The sequence below is a fragment of the Ascidiella aspersa genome, chromosome 9 (genome assembly GCF_963924565.1).
Source record: "Ascidiella aspersa chromosome 9, kaAscAspe10.2, whole genome shotgun sequence".
NCBI lineage: Eukaryota > Metazoa > Chordata > Ascidiacea > Phlebobranchia > Ascidiidae > Ascidiella > Ascidiella aspersa.
In genome coordinates, this window is record NC_139455.1 from 6,680,299 (window position 1) to 6,704,277 (window position 23,979).

The 23,979-nt window shown below is 38.2% G+C and overlaps 1 protein-coding gene across 1 annotated transcript in view; it reads right to left on the bottom strand.

The window, feature by feature from the left end:
- The window catches only part of LOC146132094 (short transient receptor potential channel 5-like), a 42,159-nt gene that overhangs the window by 12,913 nt on the left and 5,267 nt on the right, over positions 1-23,979 (bottom strand). Inside the window, exons 3-12 of the mRNA XM_083397206.1 lie at positions 17,112-17,204; positions 15,502-15,694; positions 14,364-14,452; positions 9,519-9,722; positions 7,247-7,445; positions 5,598-5,738; positions 4,503-4,650; positions 3,534-3,683; positions 2,844-2,963; positions 1,099-1,293 (exon numbers count right to left, since the gene is read on the bottom strand). Of these exons, the coding sequence (XP_083253332.1) occupies positions 1,099-1,293; positions 2,844-2,963; positions 3,534-3,683; positions 4,503-4,650; positions 5,598-5,738; positions 7,247-7,445; positions 9,519-9,722; positions 14,364-14,452; positions 15,502-15,694; positions 17,112-17,204 (1,532 nt within the window). The remainder of the gene's footprint in view (positions 1-1,098; positions 1,294-2,843; positions 2,964-3,533; positions 3,684-4,502; positions 4,651-5,597; positions 5,739-7,246; positions 7,446-9,518; positions 9,723-14,363; positions 14,453-15,501; positions 15,695-17,111; positions 17,205-23,979) is intronic.

The following is a 23,979-nucleotide window of genomic DNA, read 5'->3' on the forward strand; positions in this document are numbered from 1 at the left end:
TTGTTTTTTGGGGTTGTTTTGACCCAATTGTATTAGTTCTGACTCGGTAACAATTTTCACCTATACTTGCTTACTACACTATAAACTTAAACTCTTGTAGTTAACGATCCACGGGCAAAGCTTGCACCTTGATCACGCATCACGTAACTGGGGGTGAAACGTTGGTCTAGTTGCCAGAAGGTAAATGAGCCGCGAAAACCACCGGAAAAGGGTTAAACGTTTTTTTAATTTACTTTTTTGAAGTTAAGGGTTGTATTACAGCGGAGACTTTGGTGTTCGTCAATACCTTTTGTTTTTCCATCGGCTAACCTTTAGCCAATGAGTAATAGACTAACATCTCGAACGCAGCTATTGGTTGTTACTACAGCTGCGTTTCTAGACGTAAGTCGCTGGAGTACCTAGGCCTAGATGACTTGCGTTATAATCCGTTAATTATTGGGGCAAATCATGATCGGTTCACACAGCTATGTGTATATCAACCAAGAAAGCGCTTCAGAAATTACGCGTGTCCCTAGACTTTTTTTCTACTACGAATTGCACCTTACCAACCTATATGTCTTTAAAAATAGGAAGCACAGACTGCTTTCGAAGTACACTGGCCAAAGAAAACTGAAGCTGTGTAAAACGTATGACCGGATTCGGGCGCTTTTAGAAATGGCCATGAAAATTAGCAGTGTAAACACGTCATTAGCCCTGCTGTTTTCCTTATACGTATTCACCCTGATAATAAGATTTTACACAACAACCCTCACTAGGGATGTACGATAACATCAGATCGGAACCGATACCAACACCAAGTGATACATCTATTCTCCTATATTCTTCAAAACCAAATTAATTTGTGCATTCTAGTTGTTTTGTAATTGAATATGAAGTTTTCCATATTTTAAAGATTCTTTTGTTGATATCAAAATAAAAGCGAAGATAAATATGCTTTCTAACCCTTGAGTGATTTTCAGCCTCATAACCTGGATAACATCATCCTAATTCAAATATATCAAATCTGCTTATTTGACCATAGCAGTAATTTGGAACCTGTTTAAAATATCGGTTATCGGTATCGAGATAAAATAGATCGTTCATCCCTATAGAGCTCACCCCTCCGTCTGCTCCCTTGAAGAAGTCGTACTGCATCATGATGGTGTTGGTGAGGAGCATGGCGATGAAGACGACCTCCGAGATGACCCAGCACCAGAACTTCACCGTCGGATTCTGCATCACTTTGCCCAGAGCCGACTTGGGAGCCATGAGAAGAGCCAGACTCAGGATCGGGAATAGGAATCCGAGCAGGATCTAAACCAGGTGTTATTAAACTTTTTGTTAACGCGAACCCTTAAAAAAATATAGTCTCGGTTTGAGTAAACCTAGGGATGACGTCATAACACAAATAGATTTGAGAAAGCTGAGGTTTTCGGTCGAATTGATGCGTCAGCTTCAGAGTTGAGTCTAAATACATTGAACGAGAAGGCGTCAGAGTATTTTGCAAATAATCTCTTTTCTTTAAAAAAGTATTTATGGTTTCAAAATATACACTAAGATTTCAATTAGGCCTTCATAGACCACCTCGCCCCCTAAAAGGGGGTCGACGGTCCCCTATTTGGGAAGCCCTGATTGAAGCGAATGGAGCGACGACGACGTTAGCAGGAGCAAATAAAGGGCGTACAAGTATATATATTATGGAAAATTTTGCAATGTTGTAAAGCTTATATGTCAAATTCAAGCCGTATTTAAAATTGCTACCTCGATCCCAAATGCTTAGCATCAATTAAATAGAAACATAAAAAAATATTTTTTAGAGCTCAATGAAATTTAAAATACAGTTTTGTTTGTATTAATTTGTTTGTATTATTAAATAATGTCAAAGAGTTATAAAGTCTATCGTTGTATTTAAATGTATGTTGATTTTACATTTAATATCGTCGTCCTCAAGTCTTATATGACATTACATTTTCTTGTGTAAACGGTTATTTTCTGAGCAGCTATCCAACGCAATTTAAAATAATGATCAGTTCTTAACCGTGACTGTTATAAAATATTGGGATCGTCATTGCAGTCCGACGATATAGAAAAAGTCATGAAACGTAAGCCACGGCTAAACAAGAATCTGAAAGTTAAACCCAGGTTACTTTAAATTTATTTAGAGTTATGTCAAGCACACAAGCTAATGTACAGGAATTTTAAAGGTGAAATTAGAGTTCACTTCTGCAAACTGAGACAGTCGCTTATAATTGCTTTCAGGGTTGTTTCAAACGCGCCCTGCTTAATTCACAATCACTTATTCATCGCGTTTATGTGTCGGATGAACGGTTTGAATTGCGTTACGCTCTTTTATCCATAATTTATTAAGGATCTTTGTTACTCTTTTGGTTGCCGCTTGACTCAAAATATAAGATACTCAAACCTTTTTGTCAAAGTCATGACATATGTTGACCTGAATCGGCATCAATTCTATTTAAATATTATATCGTGGAGGTTTTCTTTTAGTTTTTTTAAAAACAACGTTTGCTTGTTGATGAAAATAACGTAAACATCTCGTCACAGGGTTTAATTTGTCATTAACAGTTTATTTTGTACAATAGGTTTGTAAAGCAAAAACACGCTTTATTTATTTAGGATCTTGAAGACATCTCATTTCTATTTTGTATTTAAAAATATAATTTTACCTGTAGTATGAAAAATTGTTTTCCCCTGCATCATATTTGATTACTATACAATAATTCCTGAAGCAACACCCCAAAGCGGCCGACATTTAAATTGTTCATTTTTGTTGGCTAATATTTTTATATTGCATACAATCAGCATGCAATAGCTATAGCCATTATGCAATGAATAATTCGTCTCACCTGTATCACGGTCGCCTTTATTCCTTTAAGACGTCGAAACAGCTTTCCTTTCTGAATGTAGATGAGCGCGAGTTGCGAATTGTCCGAGGTCACGAAATCTTTCATTTCGTACTTTACCGCCTGAAACGCGAAGTTTACGTTAATAGGTTTCAAAATAATCACCGTAGCAAAAGCGTTAAGGTAGAATTTTAACCAGTTCGCAAGCTATGCATAAAAGCAGATGTCAAAATCAGTCGATGGGCTTTTGTATTTTACAGTAATTTTTTTATGGATATAAATAAGCTCTATAGGTTAGCAGGTTTATAATGGACTTCAAATTGGCCCGAATCAAAATGAAGTCAAACGGCCGACGTATTTTTCTTAACTTGTAATTGTAAAACTTAAAAACTTCCAATATAAAATTTGGTGATGGTTTGATGATATAAACAGATGACATTTCTTAGGAAACTGAAGAACACAAGATTTGTGGTTATAATGAAATGCAAAACTGTCCTGTGAATGTTAGAAAATGACTCCTGTAAATGTTAGAAACAGATTCAAGTCGTTCAGCAAGCAAAATCGAAAAGTGATTGATTCAATATTTGATTTATCTTAATTTAGACAAATCAAAGACTGAGATTTTAAAACCGAGGATACTACGAAAAACACAAATCTGATGATTTAAATCGCTAAACGTTCAGCACGATTTACTTTTTCGATTGGTTTCAGATAGTGACGTATCTTCTGACGTCGCTCTGGCGCGATGCTTTCTGTTTCGTCATCGAGCACCGAAACGTCTTCAATGTCATCGTCAAGGTCATACTGCATGAGATCGGCCAATTCGCTGGCGGACCGGACTTCCTGTGAGTAAGGTGAACATAAAAACGTTAAAACAAATCGTTTTTAGATTAACCAATTGTCTGTAAAATCATTGACGAAATTACGTCAGTCCAAGTCAAGTCATTTTCAACAAACAGCTCCTTCGAGACGAAATCTTAATGTAGCAAGATAACTACAAGTCCGGTAAGTATAGCACAAGAATCAAGTTAAACATTTAAAACTTAAATAACTGGCCGTATTTTACTTCACAAACACTGAAAAAGCAAATAGCAAACAAAATGTTTTGTGCGTAAATTTGAGGAAAGTATCCAAACTTTACGAAAAATGTAATTAAACAAACCGCTTGGGTCAATTAATTTGGCGAAGTGATCTAATTCCAAGTCAAGTCATTTGTCCAGTCCATGAATATTATCAAAATCTCATTCTACAGCTCACATTGATTACGCTTCGCCGTTTATCTGCAACTGACTTTGCTAGCAAAGTAACAGAATAATCAAACTAGATTGTGATCCTCAGCTATTCAAAAACGGCCACCTATTTTCGGTTCCCGCGCCCCCAACTAAAGTCCTTTGTGGGAGGCAGACTCCTAAACCTCTAAATCGCATCTACTTACCACTCTCCGTCCAGTCTAAAAATTTGAAAATTATACGATGTGTACTTTTTCTAGGAAGCTCAGGACTTACAAAAAGTTCTGAAACATACTAAAGTTGACCAATGCAACTCAAAAAACAATCGCAACAAAAACAAGAGATGTCCCTAAAATAAATTTAATAAAAAGGGTAATATAACGGCCCATATAAAAATGGTTTGAGAATCGTTGCGCTGCAATCTTGAACGAACCTCGAGAAGTTGAATGGCGAAGGTCTCGCACTGCTGCGACATCTTAAGGTAGGCTTCCTCTACTTCGCGTTCGCGCTGCCCGAGCTGGTGGAGTTCGTTGAAGAGGTCCATAGCGGCAATCAGTGGATCCCACGACATGCCCTTTTCACTGGAGAGGCATAGACGCGAGTTAAAATAGGACAGTCTATAGACCAGTGATTTCAAAATTGTGTGCAGCGGACACTAGTGTGCCTCGAGAAATTGTTAAGTGTGCCGCGAAACTTTTTGTAATTTCGGAAAAAGAGTATGTCTTACCCATAGGCAAACATTTAGACATAAATTCGCACAATAAATTCAAAATATCGAGACATTTATTAATATAGCGTTTTAGTTTGTTGTGTGTTAAGGGTGATAAAATTACTCTATTGTTGTTCTGTTAAAAGTGTGCCGCGAAATATTAAGTTTTTTTTTAGTGTGCAGCAAGCCAAAGATGTTTGGAAACCCCTGGTATAGACACAAGAACCGGGCTAGCGAACTTCGTTGGTATTGTTGACAGGGAACAGAAAACGGAATTGAGTTTTGCTTGCAAACAGTGGAGTTTAAGTCAGGAAATAAGGTTGCGTCTGTTTCTATTTCATTTATTCATATTAGGATATTCTGCTTTCATTGGAGACATCTATTAAACAATTAAAGGGTCTGACCTTATTTACTAGCTTTGCTAGACTAGTCCGCTGCTTTTGTTTATATTTTTTTGCAATAACTGCAGATTGTCGCACATAAGGTTCTGTTAGCAGCAGTGCAATTAAACGCTTCTGTTTATAAGTTAACTCCCAAATATTGCATCTGTTAACATCCTGTTCACATATAAAAACTATACTTTCGCCATGAAGCCATATAGATGCTTTTTAACGTCGAAAAGTAATGAGTACTTAACATTTTCGTTTTAAGCAACTTTTTAAAAACTTAATATACGCAGGTATACACGTTGAGAACCTAACCATTAAGTTTAAGAATACACAAAGTGACCACTTAAACCTTTGTTTAACCTATATTTCCACACGAGTGTGTTTAGTTAGTTTTAAGTCTTACTTTAGCAGTACCAAAATTCTCGCTTACTTAAACATGAGAAGCATAAACGAAGGACTTGCTCTCGCCCTGTAATGAAGAAGACGCTCCATGACCGCATCCCAGGAGTAGGGATCGAATCCTTCGTCCAAGATGAACTCATTCTCGCTAAACGTCAGACGATGCGAGTATCTGTTTTTTAAGGAGATGTTAGAAATGACGCAATTTAGTTTAAATTTTAGAAAAATAGCGGGTCAAACAAAGGCCCCGGTCAAATCTTCGGCCATACCAAATCGCGTTTTTTGTGAACTTAACAGAAAAAAATATGAATCCTGAGAACAAAAAAAAAACACTTTTAGCAATCATGTAAACAAGCCCTCTATACAAACAGAGAGCCTAACACAGTTTAATCAAAAAGATTGTTTCTCAAAAATGTTATGCTTTTGATAATGAAACCTATGTTATCTTAAAAGTTTAGATAATTTTGCTGTCGGCAGCTTTAAAACTTTTTACAATTTACATAAGGCAAAATAACCTTGTGAAAAGAAGACAGAAATCTCATTTAGTGCAAATTTAAACGAACAAGCGAACTGGGGTCATGTCAACTTCAGAGGTACTTACATAAAACGAGGCTTCATGTCTAAACTATTACAGTTAACACTCGACCGGCGTCATTACACAACTGTGTAAAAATGATAGGTGAGCCGTTAATGACATGATATCTATATTTGATCACATCATCTTTCGAAGCTAAGTTAAACAGCAAACGAGCCCATTAATGTTTGGACCAAGTGGCCTAATCCATTACACACATAGGTGTTCTTAAATCTAGAAAAATCTGAAATCTAGAAAAAACTAGAAATAAAAGTAACACTTTTGGCCAAGATGAATCGTTGATTTTAGACACTTTTTTACAAACTGAAATTAGAAGCAACTCATTAATTAGCTTAAACATCTACGTTGACTTGTAAAATATTATTTGAGGAAAGACACCTTCTTAAACACGAAATTCGTAAATCGAAATGTACTGTGATTTTTCTTACCTAGACCTGGGCAAACTATGGCCGGCGGTCCGCAGCTCCTTTTCATAAAACTTTTTTGGCAAAAACGGGCTTCACATTTATTTTCTTAATTTCAGAATACTTATACATAACTCTTGTAAGGCATCCTCACCTACTGATATTTACATTTTTTTTAAGGAATCACGCGTTGTATTATGTGTTTTTGAGAGCCCTTTTTTGACACGGCCCGCCAACACATTTTCTGTTTACCATTAGGGTTTCTCTCTGAGAATGTTTCGACGGGAATTCCCGGGATTTCCCACAAAAAAACGATCTTTTATCTCGGGATTTTTTATAATCCCGGTTATTCGGCATTATAGCAAAACTCAAAAAAACTTGTCGTTTTTGACTGATGTAAAGAAAAAAATATTACCAATTCTGTTGAAGTCGTTGCCTGAAGTTTTTTATTTGCGCTTACCAGCGGAAAAAAGTGATTAAATTTATTTTACCAATAAAAATGCGGAGCTAAATAAAGTAAATTTAGACATTATAATGACCTAATTAAGCACGAAAAGTCAAATAATTTCGTCGGGATTCCCGGGAATTTTCGAATTTCAATCCCGTTTCTCGGGAGTGAAAAAATCCGGAAAAAAAACATGCGGCTCGCTGTCTCAAACAATTGCCAGCCCCTGGTATTACCTGTAGAGCAGACACAGGATCTTGTAGTTGTTCTTGTGCGCGGCCATCATAAACGGGGTAAGACCGGGTTCGAAGGGTGACGTTGTCCCCGGTACCACCTGTATCGAGGTCTGGGGGTCCTTTTCCAGCAGGAGCTCGATCGTTTCCACGAACTCGCACTGGATGGCGTAAAAGAGCGCGTCGCCGAGTTTTATTCCCTCTAAACATAAATTAAAAGAATGATTTAAAATGATTTTATTTATGGTGCATAAGGAAATGTGGTATTCAATGTTACTCGATCAAAAAGTGTAAACTGTCATGGCACAAAAATTATTTATTTTTTATTCTTAAATTCGTTTTATTCACGTGTTTTCCTGACCAAACAAATAGTTGGTGGGACCCCCGAGCAGAACAAAGACATACACTGTTGTATACAAAAAAAGTATTTGCTTAACAGACAAGTTAATTCAAAAATCTCTAAGTTTGGGTGGCATTGAAAGCGTGACAACATTAAGCAATAACTCCAATGTTGGGCACTATTCGTAAACCTACTCAATTGGCAAACAGAAAGGTTGTTTGCGTGTTTCGTGGGAATACAAGCCAGCTGATTTATCGCCACATTTCACAAGTCAAACTCAGCACTGACACCGCGTTTCGGGTTCACTACAAGTCGCTGAACCAGGTTGGTTAAGCTGTGAAGCGTTTTGCCACCGATGCTGCCTTAGTCGAATTCGATGCTTTGTAAACAAGACAGATCATCAGATATTGGGGGTGTTTTTTTCTTGGCAGTTCGTAACTAGGAAACAGCGGCGTACAGAGGAGGGTTATAAACCAACTAATACAGTGTGTTGGCTGTTTTAAAGCTCAAAGGTGCCAAAAAGTGTTATTGGTGATTAGGGATTTTTGAGCGCAGACGATGTGTGTCGTTTGAAATAGGACTCCTTTGACTGCTCTCCGTCAACTCTCCTTCTTTCGCCACCAGCTTTTTATCTTTTCTATATAAGCCAGTGGTTCCTTAACAGGCTGTTTTAGGGCCCATACGTCCTCTAAAACAGTACACTATACAGACAGTTTTATAATGAATTGTCCGTTGTCTCTCTAAAATTATATTTTGTTTTGCCAACTTTAACTATATAAATACAGTTTTTGTCGACATCCTTTTTAATACGTTTTGTCCTAGTTAAGAAAAATTCTTATCGGCGCTATTGAGGCATGTTACGCCGGGTGACTCTTAAACACTATAAAGTGCAACTTCTTTACATAATAATTGCTGCGATATCCACTTATCAGGGTTGTTTAATTAGGTTGAACAAACGTTGACATTGTACTACCAAATTGAAGATCTTTACATAACCTATACAAACCTTCGTAGTCTCGGATTGAGGCAAACTATAGCATATAACAAACTTTTCCGCGAGCTCGTTTCAATAAGCGGCGTTTGACGGAGCGTTCCGGTGGCCAATTAGCGGTCGTGAAAGCGCGCAATCATCACGTAGGTTTATATGTTGTTTTTTGCGAAAGTCGCCGCAAAAACATTCTTTCAAGGTAAGGTAATAGCTCGAGCTAGCTTCGCATGATCAACGTTGCGTGGCCTCAATTAGCGGCGCTCCTAGTGCATCTTTGGGGTTGTGTGTGATAATTACTGTACAGACGCCATATGCAGTTAAACTGGAGAACGTGCAAAACGATTTTGCAGCAGCGAAACTATTTTTACCGAAAAATAGTACGGAGAAATTAAACCCAAATTTTATATTTCAAATTTGGCCTGCGGTTATACTCTTATTTTTACCTTATTTTTTTCATTCAACATTTAGGTAATTTGAAATCAAGAACGACAGCTATACAACGTAAAAGCAACTTAACAGGTTAACGTGAAAGAAAATTACAACTTAATATACCGTAGTGAACATGGACATTTCCCTAATCAATTTAATCTATATATTAGCTTGACTTTAGAAATGAAAGACTTACAACCGGATAAAACATTACCAATTTTGCTCAAAATATTGCTTCTTCATAACAGATAACAATATACAGTATAGAAAATCTGGCACAACTCCTTTTCATATTTGTTAACCTTTAATGATAAAAAGTTACAACCGGATAAAAAGTCTCAATGTTGCCTAAAATTATCGCTTTTCATCGTCAAAACAAGATACTAAGTAAATAAAATCTGGCAGAAGAAAAACTATTTTTTATATTTTAGCTAAACTAAAGTCATAGAAGGTTTACAACCGGACAAAACAGTTAAACGCCCACTTAAAACAAGAAAGGCTCGTCTTGGCCAACCTACCGACTTGGTCGAGTAGGAACTTGACCACGTCCACGTGATTGTTGATGGTAGCCAGGCTGAGCGCGGTGCGATCCAGCGAATCGACGCAGTTTACGTTGAGGTAGAACAGGTAGTAGGTCTGCTCCTCGAACAACTTCTCCAGGCCCTCGATGTCGCCGTTGGCCGAGAAGTGCAGGAAGTCCAGCTCGTGGCTGTTGAGGCCACCTGAAAAATACAAAAACGCTCTGGAAACCAGGACTGCGTAGTAGGAGTCGGAATTGGGCTTGGGACTTGGGACTCGGGGACGGCAAAAAACTTTGCTAGAGTCGGATTAGGGACTCGAAACTGAGAATCCAGGGAGTCGGCTAAGTTTGCTGGATTTGGACTCGGGACTCTAGACTTAAAGGAGTCGCTAAAGTTTGCTGAAGTCATACTCGGGACTCAGGACTAGAGTAATACTACTTCCCGAGGTGCTCATATGCAGTTAGCAAACTTCGAAACTGACAAACTGTAAATTGTAAAGGTGGAATATGCATATGGTGGAATATTTTCGACCCATGTTTAGTGGGTGGATGATTGAAAAACACCCTTATGAGTGGATTGCTGAGTATTCACCTTATTTTAGTTGAGTAAATGGATGAAACACAGGATGTTAAGCGAAATCGGATCTGGGACTCGACAAAATCGCACATTGGCCGGAGTCGGACTCGGAATCCGGTTCAATTTTTTGGCTGGAGTCGGACTCGGCAGTTTTTTTTTAAACCGACTCTATTTTAGGACTCCGCAGTCGTGCTTGAAACTACACATACAGTAGCGAAAAACGTTTTTCAGTCCTGTAAACAAGTTACCTTTAGAAGACTAAAGTTCCGAGCGTGTCTCGTGCAAAATTTAAGTCCAACTTATTTTTGTCACAAACTAAGATACAAGTGCCTAGTCAACATGAATGAACACTGATAGAAAAAAATTAAACGATAACAGCGTTAACGGTAACCAACTCCAGTCAGGAGCAGTTATCTCGCTCGGTAGGGATCATGATGTTCGTCAGGTCATACCCGATCGTCATTCAGCTACTCGTCGAAACCAATCAAAGTTAAAAAGGATTGCAACATGGAATGTACGAACCATGCATCAGAAAGGAAAAGTGGAAAATGTGATTATGGAGATGAAGAGGTTAAAAATTGATATTCTTGGCATATCTGAAATGAGATGGACAGACCAAGGCGAAATTACTAAACAAGGATTTAAAATCATATGGTCTGGAGGAAGCAAGCATGAGCGTGGCGTTGGTTTCATACTCGGAAATAAAACTGCTGAAAGTTTTATGGGATGCTTGGCTGTATCCGATAGAATCATTCTTCTTAAACTGAAAGGTCAGAGGACTAATCTCAACATTATACAGGTTTATGCTCCTACTGAAAAAGCCCTGACGATGAGATTAGAACGTTCTACACACAACTGAATTTAGTTAAAAAGAAATGCAAACACGGTGAATTATAATTGTGATGGGAGATTTCAATGCAAAGGTGGGAAGAGGAAGAGACGGAGACATTGTTGGGGGTCATGGACTTGGCGATCGCAATGATCGTGGAGATTTGTTCGTGGATTGGTGTCGTATCAACGATCTCACTATAAGCAACACATGGTTTCAGAATCATCCACGCCGCATCTGGACATGGAAAACACCAGGAGACCAGACCAGAAATCAAATAGATTACATCACAATTTCAAGGCGCTTCAGGAATAGTGTTTTAAATGCAAAGACTTATCCAAGTGCTGACTGCTCGAGCGACCATGTACCTGTTGTCGCAAATATCTATACCAAACTAAAGATTTGTCGAAAACCGGTAAGAAAACTGCAATACAATGTTGCCGCCTGTCAAAATGCAAAATTAAAGGAAGTACTGAAACATGAAATGGGTAATGCACTGAAAAACCTGCATGACAAAAAACAGAGTTGGCCAGAAGACATATTCCAGGAAATCAAAACGTCACTGAGAATATTAATGGAAAACAACCTTCCGAAAGTCCAGAGAGAGAACTTGCAAAGCTGGATGACAGATGAAATAAGAGGTTTACTGGAAAAAAGGCGCAGAACCAAAAGAAATCTTAAGAAGTACAAGGAATTAGATAAGTGTATTAAATTAAAGCGCAACTCTGCTTATGAAGAATTTCTAAATCAAAAATGTCAAGAGGTAGATAAGCTTTTTAATATCAGCGCGAAAGAAGCTCACCAAATAATTAATCAGCTCAATGGAAAGAAGGAAAACTGGATAAAATCGGGCTGCGTGAAGAGTAAAACCGGAAAGATCTTGTTTCAAAAAGAGGAAATTAAAAATCGTTGGCGAGAATACACCCAGGAACTGTACAGGGATCCAACAAGAAACGCCCCACCAATTATGTTTAAAGAACCACTAACTGGGCCAGAAGTAATGAAATGTGAGGTTGAGAAAGCCCTGGCTAGCATGAAAAATGGAAAGGCGGTTGGTCCTGATGAAATTCCAATAGAAGTGTTGAAGGCTTTGGATGACATTGGAATCAATTTACTTACTTCTTATAAATAGCATTTACAACACTGGTCAAATTCCTCAAGACATGCGGAAGTCGATTTTTGTCGCACTGCCAAAAAAAGCCGGAGCAATCGAGTGCAAAGATTATAGGACAATAAGCCTTATGAGCCATATTGTTAAATTACTGCTAAGAATATGTATGAATCGAATAAAAAACAAAATTAATGCAGAAATTGCAGAAGAACAATATGGGTTTATGACTGACAAAGGAACACGAAATGCGATATACGTGATGAGAATACTCAGCGAAAGAGCAATCGAAATGCAACAAAAACTCTATGTTTGCTTTCTTGACTACAGGAAAGCTTTTGATCGGGTCAATCATGCGCAGATGCTACAGATGCTAAAAAACATCAACATTGATGACAAGGATCTAAGAATCATTCAAAACCTGTACTACAACCAACATGCAGTGGTGCGCGTGGGAGACTCCGAAACCGAAGTTATTACCATAGAAAAGGGTGTCCGACAGGGATGTGTGTTATCTCCAGACCTTTTTAATTTATATAGCGAAATCATCTTAAGAAGCATAGCTGACTTAGAAGGGATCAAAGTTGGTGGTGTAAACATCAACAATATTCGGTACGCTGATGATACGGTACTTATTGCAACATCCGAGAAGAAGCTTCAAAATATGGTAACAACAGTGGAAGAAGAAAGTGTGAAAATGGGAATGGCTTTGAATGAAGATAAAACAGAATGTATGGTAATTGCCAAAGTAGCAGGTGTGAACAAATGTAATATACTAGTTTCAGATAAACCAATTAAACAAACCCGAAGATTTAGATACCTTGGTTGTATACTTACAGATGATGGTCGGTCCAAATCTGAAATTAAAGCCAGAATTGCACAGGCAAAAAATTGCTTTATAAATCTCACGTCAATTTTGACAAACAAAAAATTAAATGTAAATACCCGTGTGAGAGTTCTTAAAAGTTATGTGTTGCCTGTTCTTCTCTACGGGTGTGAAAGTTGGACTTTCACAAAGGAACTGATTGACAACCTGAGTGCCGCTGAGATGTGGTTCCTGAGGAAAATGCAGCGTATATATTTTACGTCCCATAAAACCAATCAAGAGGTACTGATTCAGACCAATCAACAGAGATCACTGTTAAGCACTATAAAACTTAGACAACTCAAGTTTTTCGGCCATATAACCAGACACCAAAAACAAGAATTCATAATTTCGTGTGGCAAAATATGTGGAAATCGTGCACCTGGACGATAAAGAAAAATGCTTATAAATCAACTGAGGGACTTTCTGAACATCAAAGCAGAGAATATTTTTGAATTAGCAAGAAATAGTAACATATGGAGAAAACAGTGTTTCATGGCAGCCGAAGCCTGGTTCAGGCATGGCACTGAATGATGATGAAGATACAAGACCCACTTTTATTTATTGTCATAGCAAATTGATATGTCCAAATATTAGTTAACTATAAATGAACTGATCAACTTGGAGCTAAACTCATCGTCATTAATTCTTCGTTTTAAAATGAAAACTCATCGATTTGGAGCTGTTTTTGGTTTAGGTAAAACCAAACAAAATGTTGTAGACCCAATATTATTGTCAATGTATTTGTAGAGTCTTTTAAAACGAAGAACTAATGACAACTGCAAGTTTTGTGTATCACGGTTAAATCATCGTCTAGGCCGTTATATTTTGTTTTCTAAACCAGTTTTAGTAAAGCTGTTTCGCTTGCATTCGAGGTGTAACACTTTGAGGACCATTTATTTAAATCATATCGCTCAACTGCCCGGTATTAGTTAGAATTCGAAACAAAATTCTCGAGTTGCGGTGTTCGTTGAACATTAAAAATCGGCCTTAACTAAAGCTAAACTTGGGACTTGATGTCAATTTGGTAGCCAAGCGACAACTGTTAATTAATGCAATCTATATTTTTGGCTCAAACTGTTCCTACCAAGCATGATTTTAATCAAAAAAGGCTCATCTGGTAATTACATTTTCTTCTCCAACGTTTCTGTAACCTATTTCAGTCGCCTTCGTTAAATGAAATGTCGTGGTAATAAAAACTACCAGATTAGCTTTAGAGAATAATGGTTGGAGGTTGAAGTAAGACGTATAGTAAGAACATTAAAGCCCATACAGAAGTAGGTATCAATTTGACCGTTTTAAATAACTCTTTATTCATTTTATTGTTGAAACATCTACAGGAGCTGTTTTTGATTCCTTTTTACTCAACGTTGTACAGGGACGTTAGTCACTTCGACCCAACTTTCGAGGCCCAAAACAAGTTTTTAACCGGACGGAAGCATCGGTCAACTGCTCTGTACTTACCGTCGTCCATCATCTTCGGGATGTTTAAGCTGCAATTCCTCACGTCGACGCTCTTCTTCGACGCGAATGAGTAGTTCGACTTTATGGACCTATATACAAAGAAAACGTCGATCGTTGTCGATTTAAACAATTCGAAGTTGCTTTCAAAGTTGACAGCAACACACAAAAAGTGTAAAAAGGAGTGGGGCGGTATTGTTGTAATGAACTAGAGACAGAAATATCACACGTAAAGTTTGGTTCTATAGAGACTGCATGGGCAATATACTGACCAGCAGGGTCCGATCCCGGCGTTTCATTTTGGGGTATAAGGCAGGAAAACTATTCAGACATGTCGTTAAAATTACGTCGTAACAAGACGCAACTTAAAAGTTAGAAGCGCGAAAAAATTGCGTTTATTTGGTTTCACTGGGCGAAACGTTTACTAGTTAAAAACCTCAATATAAAAACAAAACAAAAAAATGAATCCTCTAATAACAACGTGCAGCTTCACCCTTGCAAAAATTTATCAACCAATAATTTTGCAAGGGTGAAGATGAAAGAGGTTTAAATTTTAATTCTTAGTTGTAATGTTTGTACTCACTAGTGGTCGTATATAGAAGGTTAAAAGCAAAAAACATGTTTGGCACCAGCAACAACAATCTTACAAATCTCGTGCGTTAATGTGATTCTTTTTCAGGATGAACAAAATGCACTATTCTGTGGTAGGGGTGAAAAATATCTCAAAAGATTAAGAAGTAATGCACTAGACTAGATATTTGGGTCGATTCGAAAAAAGGTTGATAAACACTATAGATTCTCTAGTGTTTCTCAACCATTTTTAGCAGGGACCCAAATATAGCGTGACTATACCGGGGAAGCTTTGGCGACCCAACTCTATTTACAGAAATTCTTGTAAGCAAACAAGACATGAAAACAAATAGCATAAATACATTCGAATTCAATAAATATGGGCCATTTTTTGTATTCCTCCCCCATTTTTGTCAAATTTTAAAGAAACCCTGATCTGGACCGATCTAAGTAAATCCAACCATGTAAACTACTAATTATGGCATATTAAACGGGGACCTAATTTTAGGTCGCGACCCATGGGTTGAGAAATCCCGCACTAGACGACAGGGGGGCATCGGGAAACTCCCACCTGACTCGACTGGGCTTGTATCCGTCCTTGGACATTGTGTCCCACGTGTCCGGGTCGTCACGTGACTCCTCGCGGCGAACTTGCCGGCGCCTGGCGAGGTGAAACTTGACGTCAGGCTGGTTCTGTTGTTGTTGCTGTTTCTGTTGTTCTTGTTGTTCATGTGGTGACAGCGGGATTTGGTCGAAGCTTGCCTCTGAAAGTATGCGTTTTTTTATTCCAAAGAGGCCTATGCGGTGCTGTAATGACTTAAGTTCAGGACTTGAGTTAACTGCACATAAGTCACTGCTTTCAAATGATTTGACTTGACTTAACTCTTTCCAGTGTTGTAAACAAGTCATTTTGAAATAACTTAAGTCCCTGTCAGGTCATTTGAAAAATCACTTAAGTCCAAGTCAGGTCTTTTGCGAAAATAACAAGTCAAGTCCCAGTCCAAGTTATCGGTTGCCCAAGTCAAGTCCCAGTCAAGTCATTATGAGAGTAAGTCAATTTCAAGTCATGTCATTGACATAAAAGTAAATTGTTAAACTATTGAAATTGGTAAAATTGTCCGATCATAAGCAACAATTTAACTAAAAAACTAACACAAACGCAATATACAGCACTTAAGTGTTTAATGTGCAATATTTAAAATAAATTTTAATGAAAAACACTTAATTTAATCCCAAGTTATTTGACATAATGACTGAATTCAAAGTCAAGTCATTTGTCCAAAAGACTTAAGTCAAGTCAAGTCAATTTGGTCAAAAGACTTAAGTCAAGTCAAGTCATTTGAATACAGTGACTTAAGTGCACTTAAGTCAAGTCAATGACTTAAGTCATTACAACACTGACTCTTTCGAGCAAAATGACTTGACCTGACTTAAGTCTTTTGGACAAATGACTTGACTTGACTTAAGTCTTTTGGACAAATGACTTGACTTGACTTAAGTCTTTTGAACAAAAGACTTGGGTTAAAATAATGTTTTTATCAATCAATTTTTTCATAAAATTGAGCTATTTACCCTAATTTTTGCACATAAAACTTTTTTTTTGCTTGCTATATGTTCCGTGTATGTTATTTTTTACTTGAGTCATATGCAAGGACTTGACTTGAAGTTGACTTGCTCTATTTATGACTTGACTGGGACTTGACTTGGGCAACTGATGTCTTGGACTGGGACTTAACTTGTTATTTTTTCGAAAAGACTTGACTTGGACTTAAGTTATTTTTCAAATGACTTGAGTGGGACTTAGGTCATTTAAAATGACTTGCTTACAACACTGGGCCTATGTGACGTAATGCTTCATTTTGTAGTAACGCAGACTTATCCCTGCTGTTTGGTATTTTGTATTAGTCTTGTATCAAACCTGAACTGCAGCGATGTCAATCACTTAGTAAGTAAAACGAGAAGAAACATTTTCAGCTTTTTGCGTCTAAAATTAAACAATTAAGTTCAGCCGAAATGGCGCTTTCATCAAAAGAAATCAAAGAAATCATCAAAGTATTTAGACTAGAGTGTTTTCAATATACAGTGTTATTATACTCCATTTTGGTTCATGGCGGGTACAGCCCATAATGACATAAAGCTAAGTGGAACATCATATTCAATTAAATGAGGATATAGTCTTACGTTTTTTGGTCGGTGATGGTTTAATCAGCGGTTTCTCGCAAGATTCAGCGTCCGATTTTCTTCGTTCGTCCGACCCTTCACAGCTAGTCATTTCTACAAGTCAATTTAAAACTCGGTTTAATGTGTTTCTTATAGTTTGATAAAGACAGTACGACTGGCCTGGTGGCTACATGCCCTATACTTATTCTCACCACACCACTATAAAATGGTGGCTTAACAATTGTAGAATCGACAATAGTCTACGATCCGACGAACAATCCCCCTTTATTCTTAAGCGAACCAATTCGAAGCCTTTGAAATAAACTCTAACAAACATAACTTTTAAATGTTTTGTCAAAAGTCAATAAGCACACATATTTAATCTAATAAGTAATTATTCGTCATCAGAAATGCACTTTAGTAATTATGGCAAAAGGGTTGACTCAAACGCCCTATAAACTGTAGAAACACTGATTTTATTTTTGCAACTTGTCCTACAGAAGAACGGCTTTTTTCTCAATACTGTTAAACCAACAAATCAAACAACACATACTTGAAGAGTGTAGTCTCTATAAATTTCCTTGTTCCTTTTACAAGCTATTACTCAATTTGATTTTCGCAGAATGATACCTCGCCGGGTATTAACTTTCTTACATCGAATTACACATAAAAAGTATATCTGTGTGCCTTGCGCACGAAATTCAGCGGAATGCATTCAAATGAAACCAGTCACGCACCTAGACAATATTCTGAGCCAGCACCAAAAAACAGAGAAGACCCAAGGGGATTTCTTGCACTTCAAATGCCCCTATTCAACGTGATACCTCTTGTAAAGGCCAGCACCAGAATGCCAGTTTCGAAACCACACCAGTTTCGTAGTCAGAGTAACTATTCGAAAAAGCAGTAAAGGGACAAGTTTAAGGTTATTTCTATAATACGCTCCTATTCTATACTGTTCATTCTTACATTCCTTAACCAGCATAAACCATATTTCCTTATATCCATCCTTCTCGCATTACCAAACTCACGGCTTGAAAGACTGCAGTGGATGAATGCACCTAAGGTGGATGAATGCTTTTGAAAGGCAGTGTATTGTGCATACCACCGTAAAGTAAATGACACCTGTACTGGAAAATGCACGCTTGGCGAGACACCGCAAATTTCAAACAAATTTCCTTTACGCGAATCTCCTTCGCTATTTTAACTGGTGTGGTTGTTTAATACGTTGAAACACTTGTTCAATGTATACCTATCTGTCGATACTTTTAAAAGAGATTGCTGATATTCGGACAATGTTTGTGTTAAAAAAAACACCTTGTGCTAATTCATAATTAGTTCTACTTGTAGACTTAAAATTTTCCCTTTGCCGACTCATGCTGGTTCTGCCTGTTTAAACGACTGTAATGTTACTTAGCTGGCCCTAAGATCTTCACGCCACGCGAAACTTTTAAATCGAGCTGCGTCGATTTCCGTGCAAATACCGAAAATAGTCCAGGATGAAAGCACCCGCGTAAAATGCAGGGCGAACAAGTGGTTAGTACAGCTCTTCCGATATGATACACGACAAAAATATTAAATAACAGGGACAAACTATTGCCACCAACACTCCTAGATTCAGTCATAAAAGGTCAGCAGATGTTCCAGTTAAGTGTCAACTATATGGTATTTGTAACATTGCACATAGGTATTTTATGTTACAGCCTTTTCTGGCGATTAAGACAACTTGCCTGAAAAAGGGGTGACTCCTCAAAACATACTGCCCACGTTCTTTATAAATCAACGAATATATTTTGTTTAGTAAGAACATGGCATGATTAGAAATATCGCACATGGTCTGTCTATATTTGGGGTAATTATGGCTTAGGCCATTGGTTCTCAAACTTAATGAGTGTAGGCGCCATAGCCTATTAGGCCTAACACTTTGTGATCCCCCTTGTTAACGTTTTAAAAAAATACGTCACGGAATGTCTCAGGAGTAATACTAAACACAAAATTTGAGTTAACTGACTAATAATTAAAATAAAGTATGCTTGCAATCCGAAAAAAAAGTTATTTATTTCCAAGGCAGAAACACTTACTTTCATGCATCGGTAACTCCAGCAATATTGACGAGGAGTAAATAAATCATTTGATATTAAAAGAAAATAAATACAGATACAGCCAGTGCCTGATATAAAAAACACGTGATAACGAATTTCGTACTTATCAAAATAGGTCACAACATAAGGCCAATAACAAAATTTAAAGCGAAATTATCGATAAAACGATGATTTAGGACCTGCGACAAAATCAAATCAAACACACAGTATAATATATACGACAAAATAGGACTTGAATAGGTCCTAAAAACAGGGCAATAAAATTTAAATTGCCTGCCCTAAATAACACCTAAAACCGTGTGAAGTGAATTTATAGAGATTTTAAGGGTAGAGATAAGTTAGGTCAGGAGTGAAGGGTAAGGCATAGTATTGTGTAAAATGTAGTTCAGGTCTTCTCTGGCCGTTTATTTTTTTTTCTCGAGTTTACGTCTTATTGCGGTTTAGTCCCTATTCCAACAATTTTTATGCGTATTTAGTCGTATTCCAAAGTGCGTTTTTTTTAAACGATTACGTATTTCGGTTTTATTTTTTTAGTCCAGCACTAAAATCGTCTAAGACTGTCGGAATGCAGATTATCGCAATTACATAGAACCGCTCCAGAAAAACTGTACAAAACGTAACCGTGGGCTAAAAATTGCTAAGGTGAAAGTTGTTTTATCTGTTGAATCATAAAAAGGTTAATTCACTATTCATGGTAAAGGCAATATGTATCCATTCAACATCGTGTCTCCTATACCCAAACAGCGAAAGCATAAATTTATTTTCTAATTGCAAAATTGTTATAAATAACAAATACCCTTGATTTAGGATGGTTTGTCACGGCGTAACCAAGTAAATTCGCCGTAAACATACCTAACAACTTTTTTCCCACTAAACTGGCACTCGTAATCATTTGCCACGTAAGCCAACAGTCATGCATTGACATCAGAATTTGTCAAAAGCTTTTCGAATACACACAAGAGCACACAGATACAGCCGACAGCGACCCAAAATGCTCAATGACTAGTTCATTTAAAGCGTTACTAAAATAATAAGGTCAACTTTTCCTACACTTCTGCATATTGTTTGATATTTCCTTGAAATCTAACTACAACTTGAAATAAATTGTGCGTACTATCTCAACTACATTTTCACCTATATCCTGTACCACCTTCTGTGCGCCGATTTGCAAGCCAACTATAGCGAGTGTTTATACTTTTTTCTCCGCTTTACCGGAAGACTTACGAGCATCACGCATTAACCACCGCCTGAGCTGCGACAAAACCGGCAGCGAAAACACTTTCTTTAGCATCTAGGTCTGCGCTAGTTAACGGCGTCCGTATGTAGTAGGCTACACAAAATAAACAGCATACCGCGACCACGGCTTAAATCAGCTCCAAAAAGCCGCAACAAGCACCAAATGCGTTACAGATACAAATACTCGCCACCCAAGTTGCTTAATTAGCAAGAAGCGTCCTGTCCTGTTGATTCTGCAGCTAATACTGACGCCAAGTCACTTCCCTGTCCCGATCACTCACTTTAGCGCTTTATTCCGCCCGCCAAGGGCCTGAGTGACGTCATTTCCAGGGCTACGGCACTGTCCTGAACACAGACTCCACCTCGAAACGTAAGCACGATGTTTTTAACTCACCGACATAGTTACTACGCAAAATTTTAGTCGAAATGACAAGTTCACCCCATTGTTTAATGTGACAAAGAAACACAGCCGTTCTTGAAAGGCGGTTAATAAAAGAAAGCGCACCACAGATTTATCTGGCAGTGTGTTAGCCTATTAATATATTACGCCTTGTCAAAAATGCCTTGTGCACACCACTATCCTTGCTCTCTAAATCTGGCTGACCGCGGTTTGTAATTTCTTTCTCCTAGCAATCCGGATTTATCTACAGGTTTCCTTGCTAATTCCCTGAACCTGAAAAAACTAATTAAATATGCGCAAACAGGAACTGTGACGTCATGATTTCGGCGGGCCCGTCTGCAAATCCGATTTTTTTAAGACCGACTGGTGTTATTTGCGCGAATAAGGACCGAGGGACAGAGAGCCGTCGAACCCTCGTCTGCTCGCAAACCAGCGACTGTCGCTTCCCCGAAATTCGTGGGAAGAGCGCGGACGCGTCACTCAAGCTGCTCGCTAAATCGGTCGACGCAAATCCGAACCCTCCCTGGTCGAATAAACCACGGGCTTGCATTTCATGAACTTCTTTAGTGCGTTTTTCAGCATAGTTTGAACCTCAATGAAAGACACACACCCAAGTCATACATACGTGTTGAACAACTGCGATACCGGGGCACATACCGGTATCGTGTATTTGAACCTCACTATACAGGCTAATTGTTTTTGCAGCCTGCCTTGCTTGCATCATTGATCGACAGGTTACGTCAGTCAACGATGTCTTTCGGTGTACTTTGTACCTGCCGTTTTATACCCTCTGGTAGGACACATGCGTCAACAATTGTGATACCATCGGACATACCGGGACCGTGTATTCGAACCTCACCACAGGCTAGTTGTTTTTGAAGCCTGTCTTGCTTACTTCATTGATCGACAGATTACGTTCGTCTACGGCTTTCGCTGTAGTTTGTAACTGCGTTTGTTACACCCTGTGGTAGGGCTGGTACCACGGCAAAAAAGCAGAAAAATCTAAACGGGGTGATTTTGAACACCCTGTGTGAAATTTTTCAAACTTACACAGTATGTAGCGTTACCGACAATCCGTTTACAGAAAACGGAACGAAACTATACGCTGGGGATTAGAAGCCTAGCCTACTCTTAAGTGTTAAGGTCCCTTTTTTACACTCAAAAAGTGGAAAGTGTTATTGTTAAACAAAAACCCCATACTTTCAAATTGCATTTAATTAAAATTAGTTGAAAGTTGTTCATTCAACTCAATATTATTTGGCCGGTAATTTTGCAAGAGTGGCAAGTGTTATTGTTAAACAAAAACCCCATACTTTCAAATTGCATTTAATTAAAATTAGTTGAAAGTTGTTCATTCAACTAAATATTATTTGGCCGGTAATTTTGCGAAGGTTTTAAAGCTGTTACCAGCAGGCGGGAAAGCTCTCTATTTCGTATCGAGGTCACAGGGAGAGCGCAGTACACCGATTGTAATCGCACTATTAAGAACCACTTTGAAATGAGGCCCGTGTAGCACTTTGAAATGTTTTTTTTACCTTACGAAACCAACTTTACGGTTCGGGCGGGTTAGCTAGTTGCGAACAAAAATAACTCTGTGGATTTAAAACTGCGCTTGCCTTCTCTAATTTGCAAGACTAACTGAAGGCTGACGTCACAGTTGGACCGGGTTGTATCTGTATTGATGCTTGCCGATCTTCGAATGCCTGAATACGTCCAACGAGACTCTAGATGCAGTAGAGCATGACTGCAAGTGTTAAAGCCGACTGCCTAAACTTCGTGGAACATTGAACGCCTAATACGCAAGTCAAGGCGGATGAATAAAAGTCTTGTTCTTGATATAATCGTAGCAAGCTGTGCTGACCAGTTAACAATGACTCAGCAAAACACAATTAACGAACAGCTTATATAAATACCAAAATGTCGTTAAACGATACGATGATGTGCGGTGCAGCTGAGAGAGGTCATACCGATAACTATTTTTACAGTAACAGTCGTGCTTCACCGCTAAAATAATTACAGTTGACACTAAATCGGTTTAATTTGTTTAGGTTGGCTAATAAAAGCAGTGGCACACTTTGTATGTCTCTCAACACTCTTAATTCAATTTTTTCAAGGCAGGCCTCCGGTAAAGGACGCGTGTTTGATAAATAGTAGCGCAATCGCCTGCAATTAACCACAACTGCGCTGTCGGGTGCATCGGGTAGGAACGCAAAAATATGCGAGTTTCATCCGCAAATTGCAGAGCCGCCAGCACAAACCGCCGATTGGCGAGGCAATCAACTTGGGAGGCTGAACAAGCGAATCATCCTGCAGCTTAAAGCGCTCTGATCCTTGTGTACAGAAAACAAAATGCAGCCGCTCCGGGCACTCAGTTCGCAGCCCGACCTGGCCGGAAATGCTTCGGTGCAGTGGTTGAGCTTTTCTTCTTGGCAGGCCCATTCATTTTTAAACAATGATAAATAAGAATAAGACTGAGATACTATTATATCATTGGATCACTATCAATATTAACTATAACAACTATATACAATCTTTGAACTTTAACTTCGTGGATCCCACGAGTCCCTGGTCCTCAGTTTAAAAGCCACTGCCTTAGTTGTTAAATCTCCATTGAAGCTAAATTAAGTTGCTAGGTTATAAGCCAATCTGAAATGTTTCGAATGGTTTAATCCACAACCTGCTCACGAAAAGTTAACGTAAAAAGTCGTCCCCTAAAACGTAAAAAAAACGCTTACGGCAACGGAAAGTTTAAATAGTTTGATATATTTTCAAGATATTTTTGGTTAGAAGCCAGGAAATTTGCCGTTAACGCTAGGAACGCGTTATGTGTTAACTGGACGACGCTAGTGTAAACCGAACCTCACAGTCTTTGCGTAAAGCATTAAGAGCACGCAGTTTGCAAGAACGCATATAAATCTGTTTACTAGTCTAAATCACCAATGGTTCCGTTTGAAATTTTAAAATTATTACCTTACTGATCTGTAAAAAACACAACTGACCTGTGCTTTGCGCCGCGGCAGCTACAATTTAAAACAATCGTTAAAGTATAGCTGAAACACTTTAAAAAGTAAGAAATCTCACGCAGACAATAAAATGTAAAAGAAAGATTCTTGCTTTCGTATCAGATGATCTTAAGACTGTTTATAAAAACAGG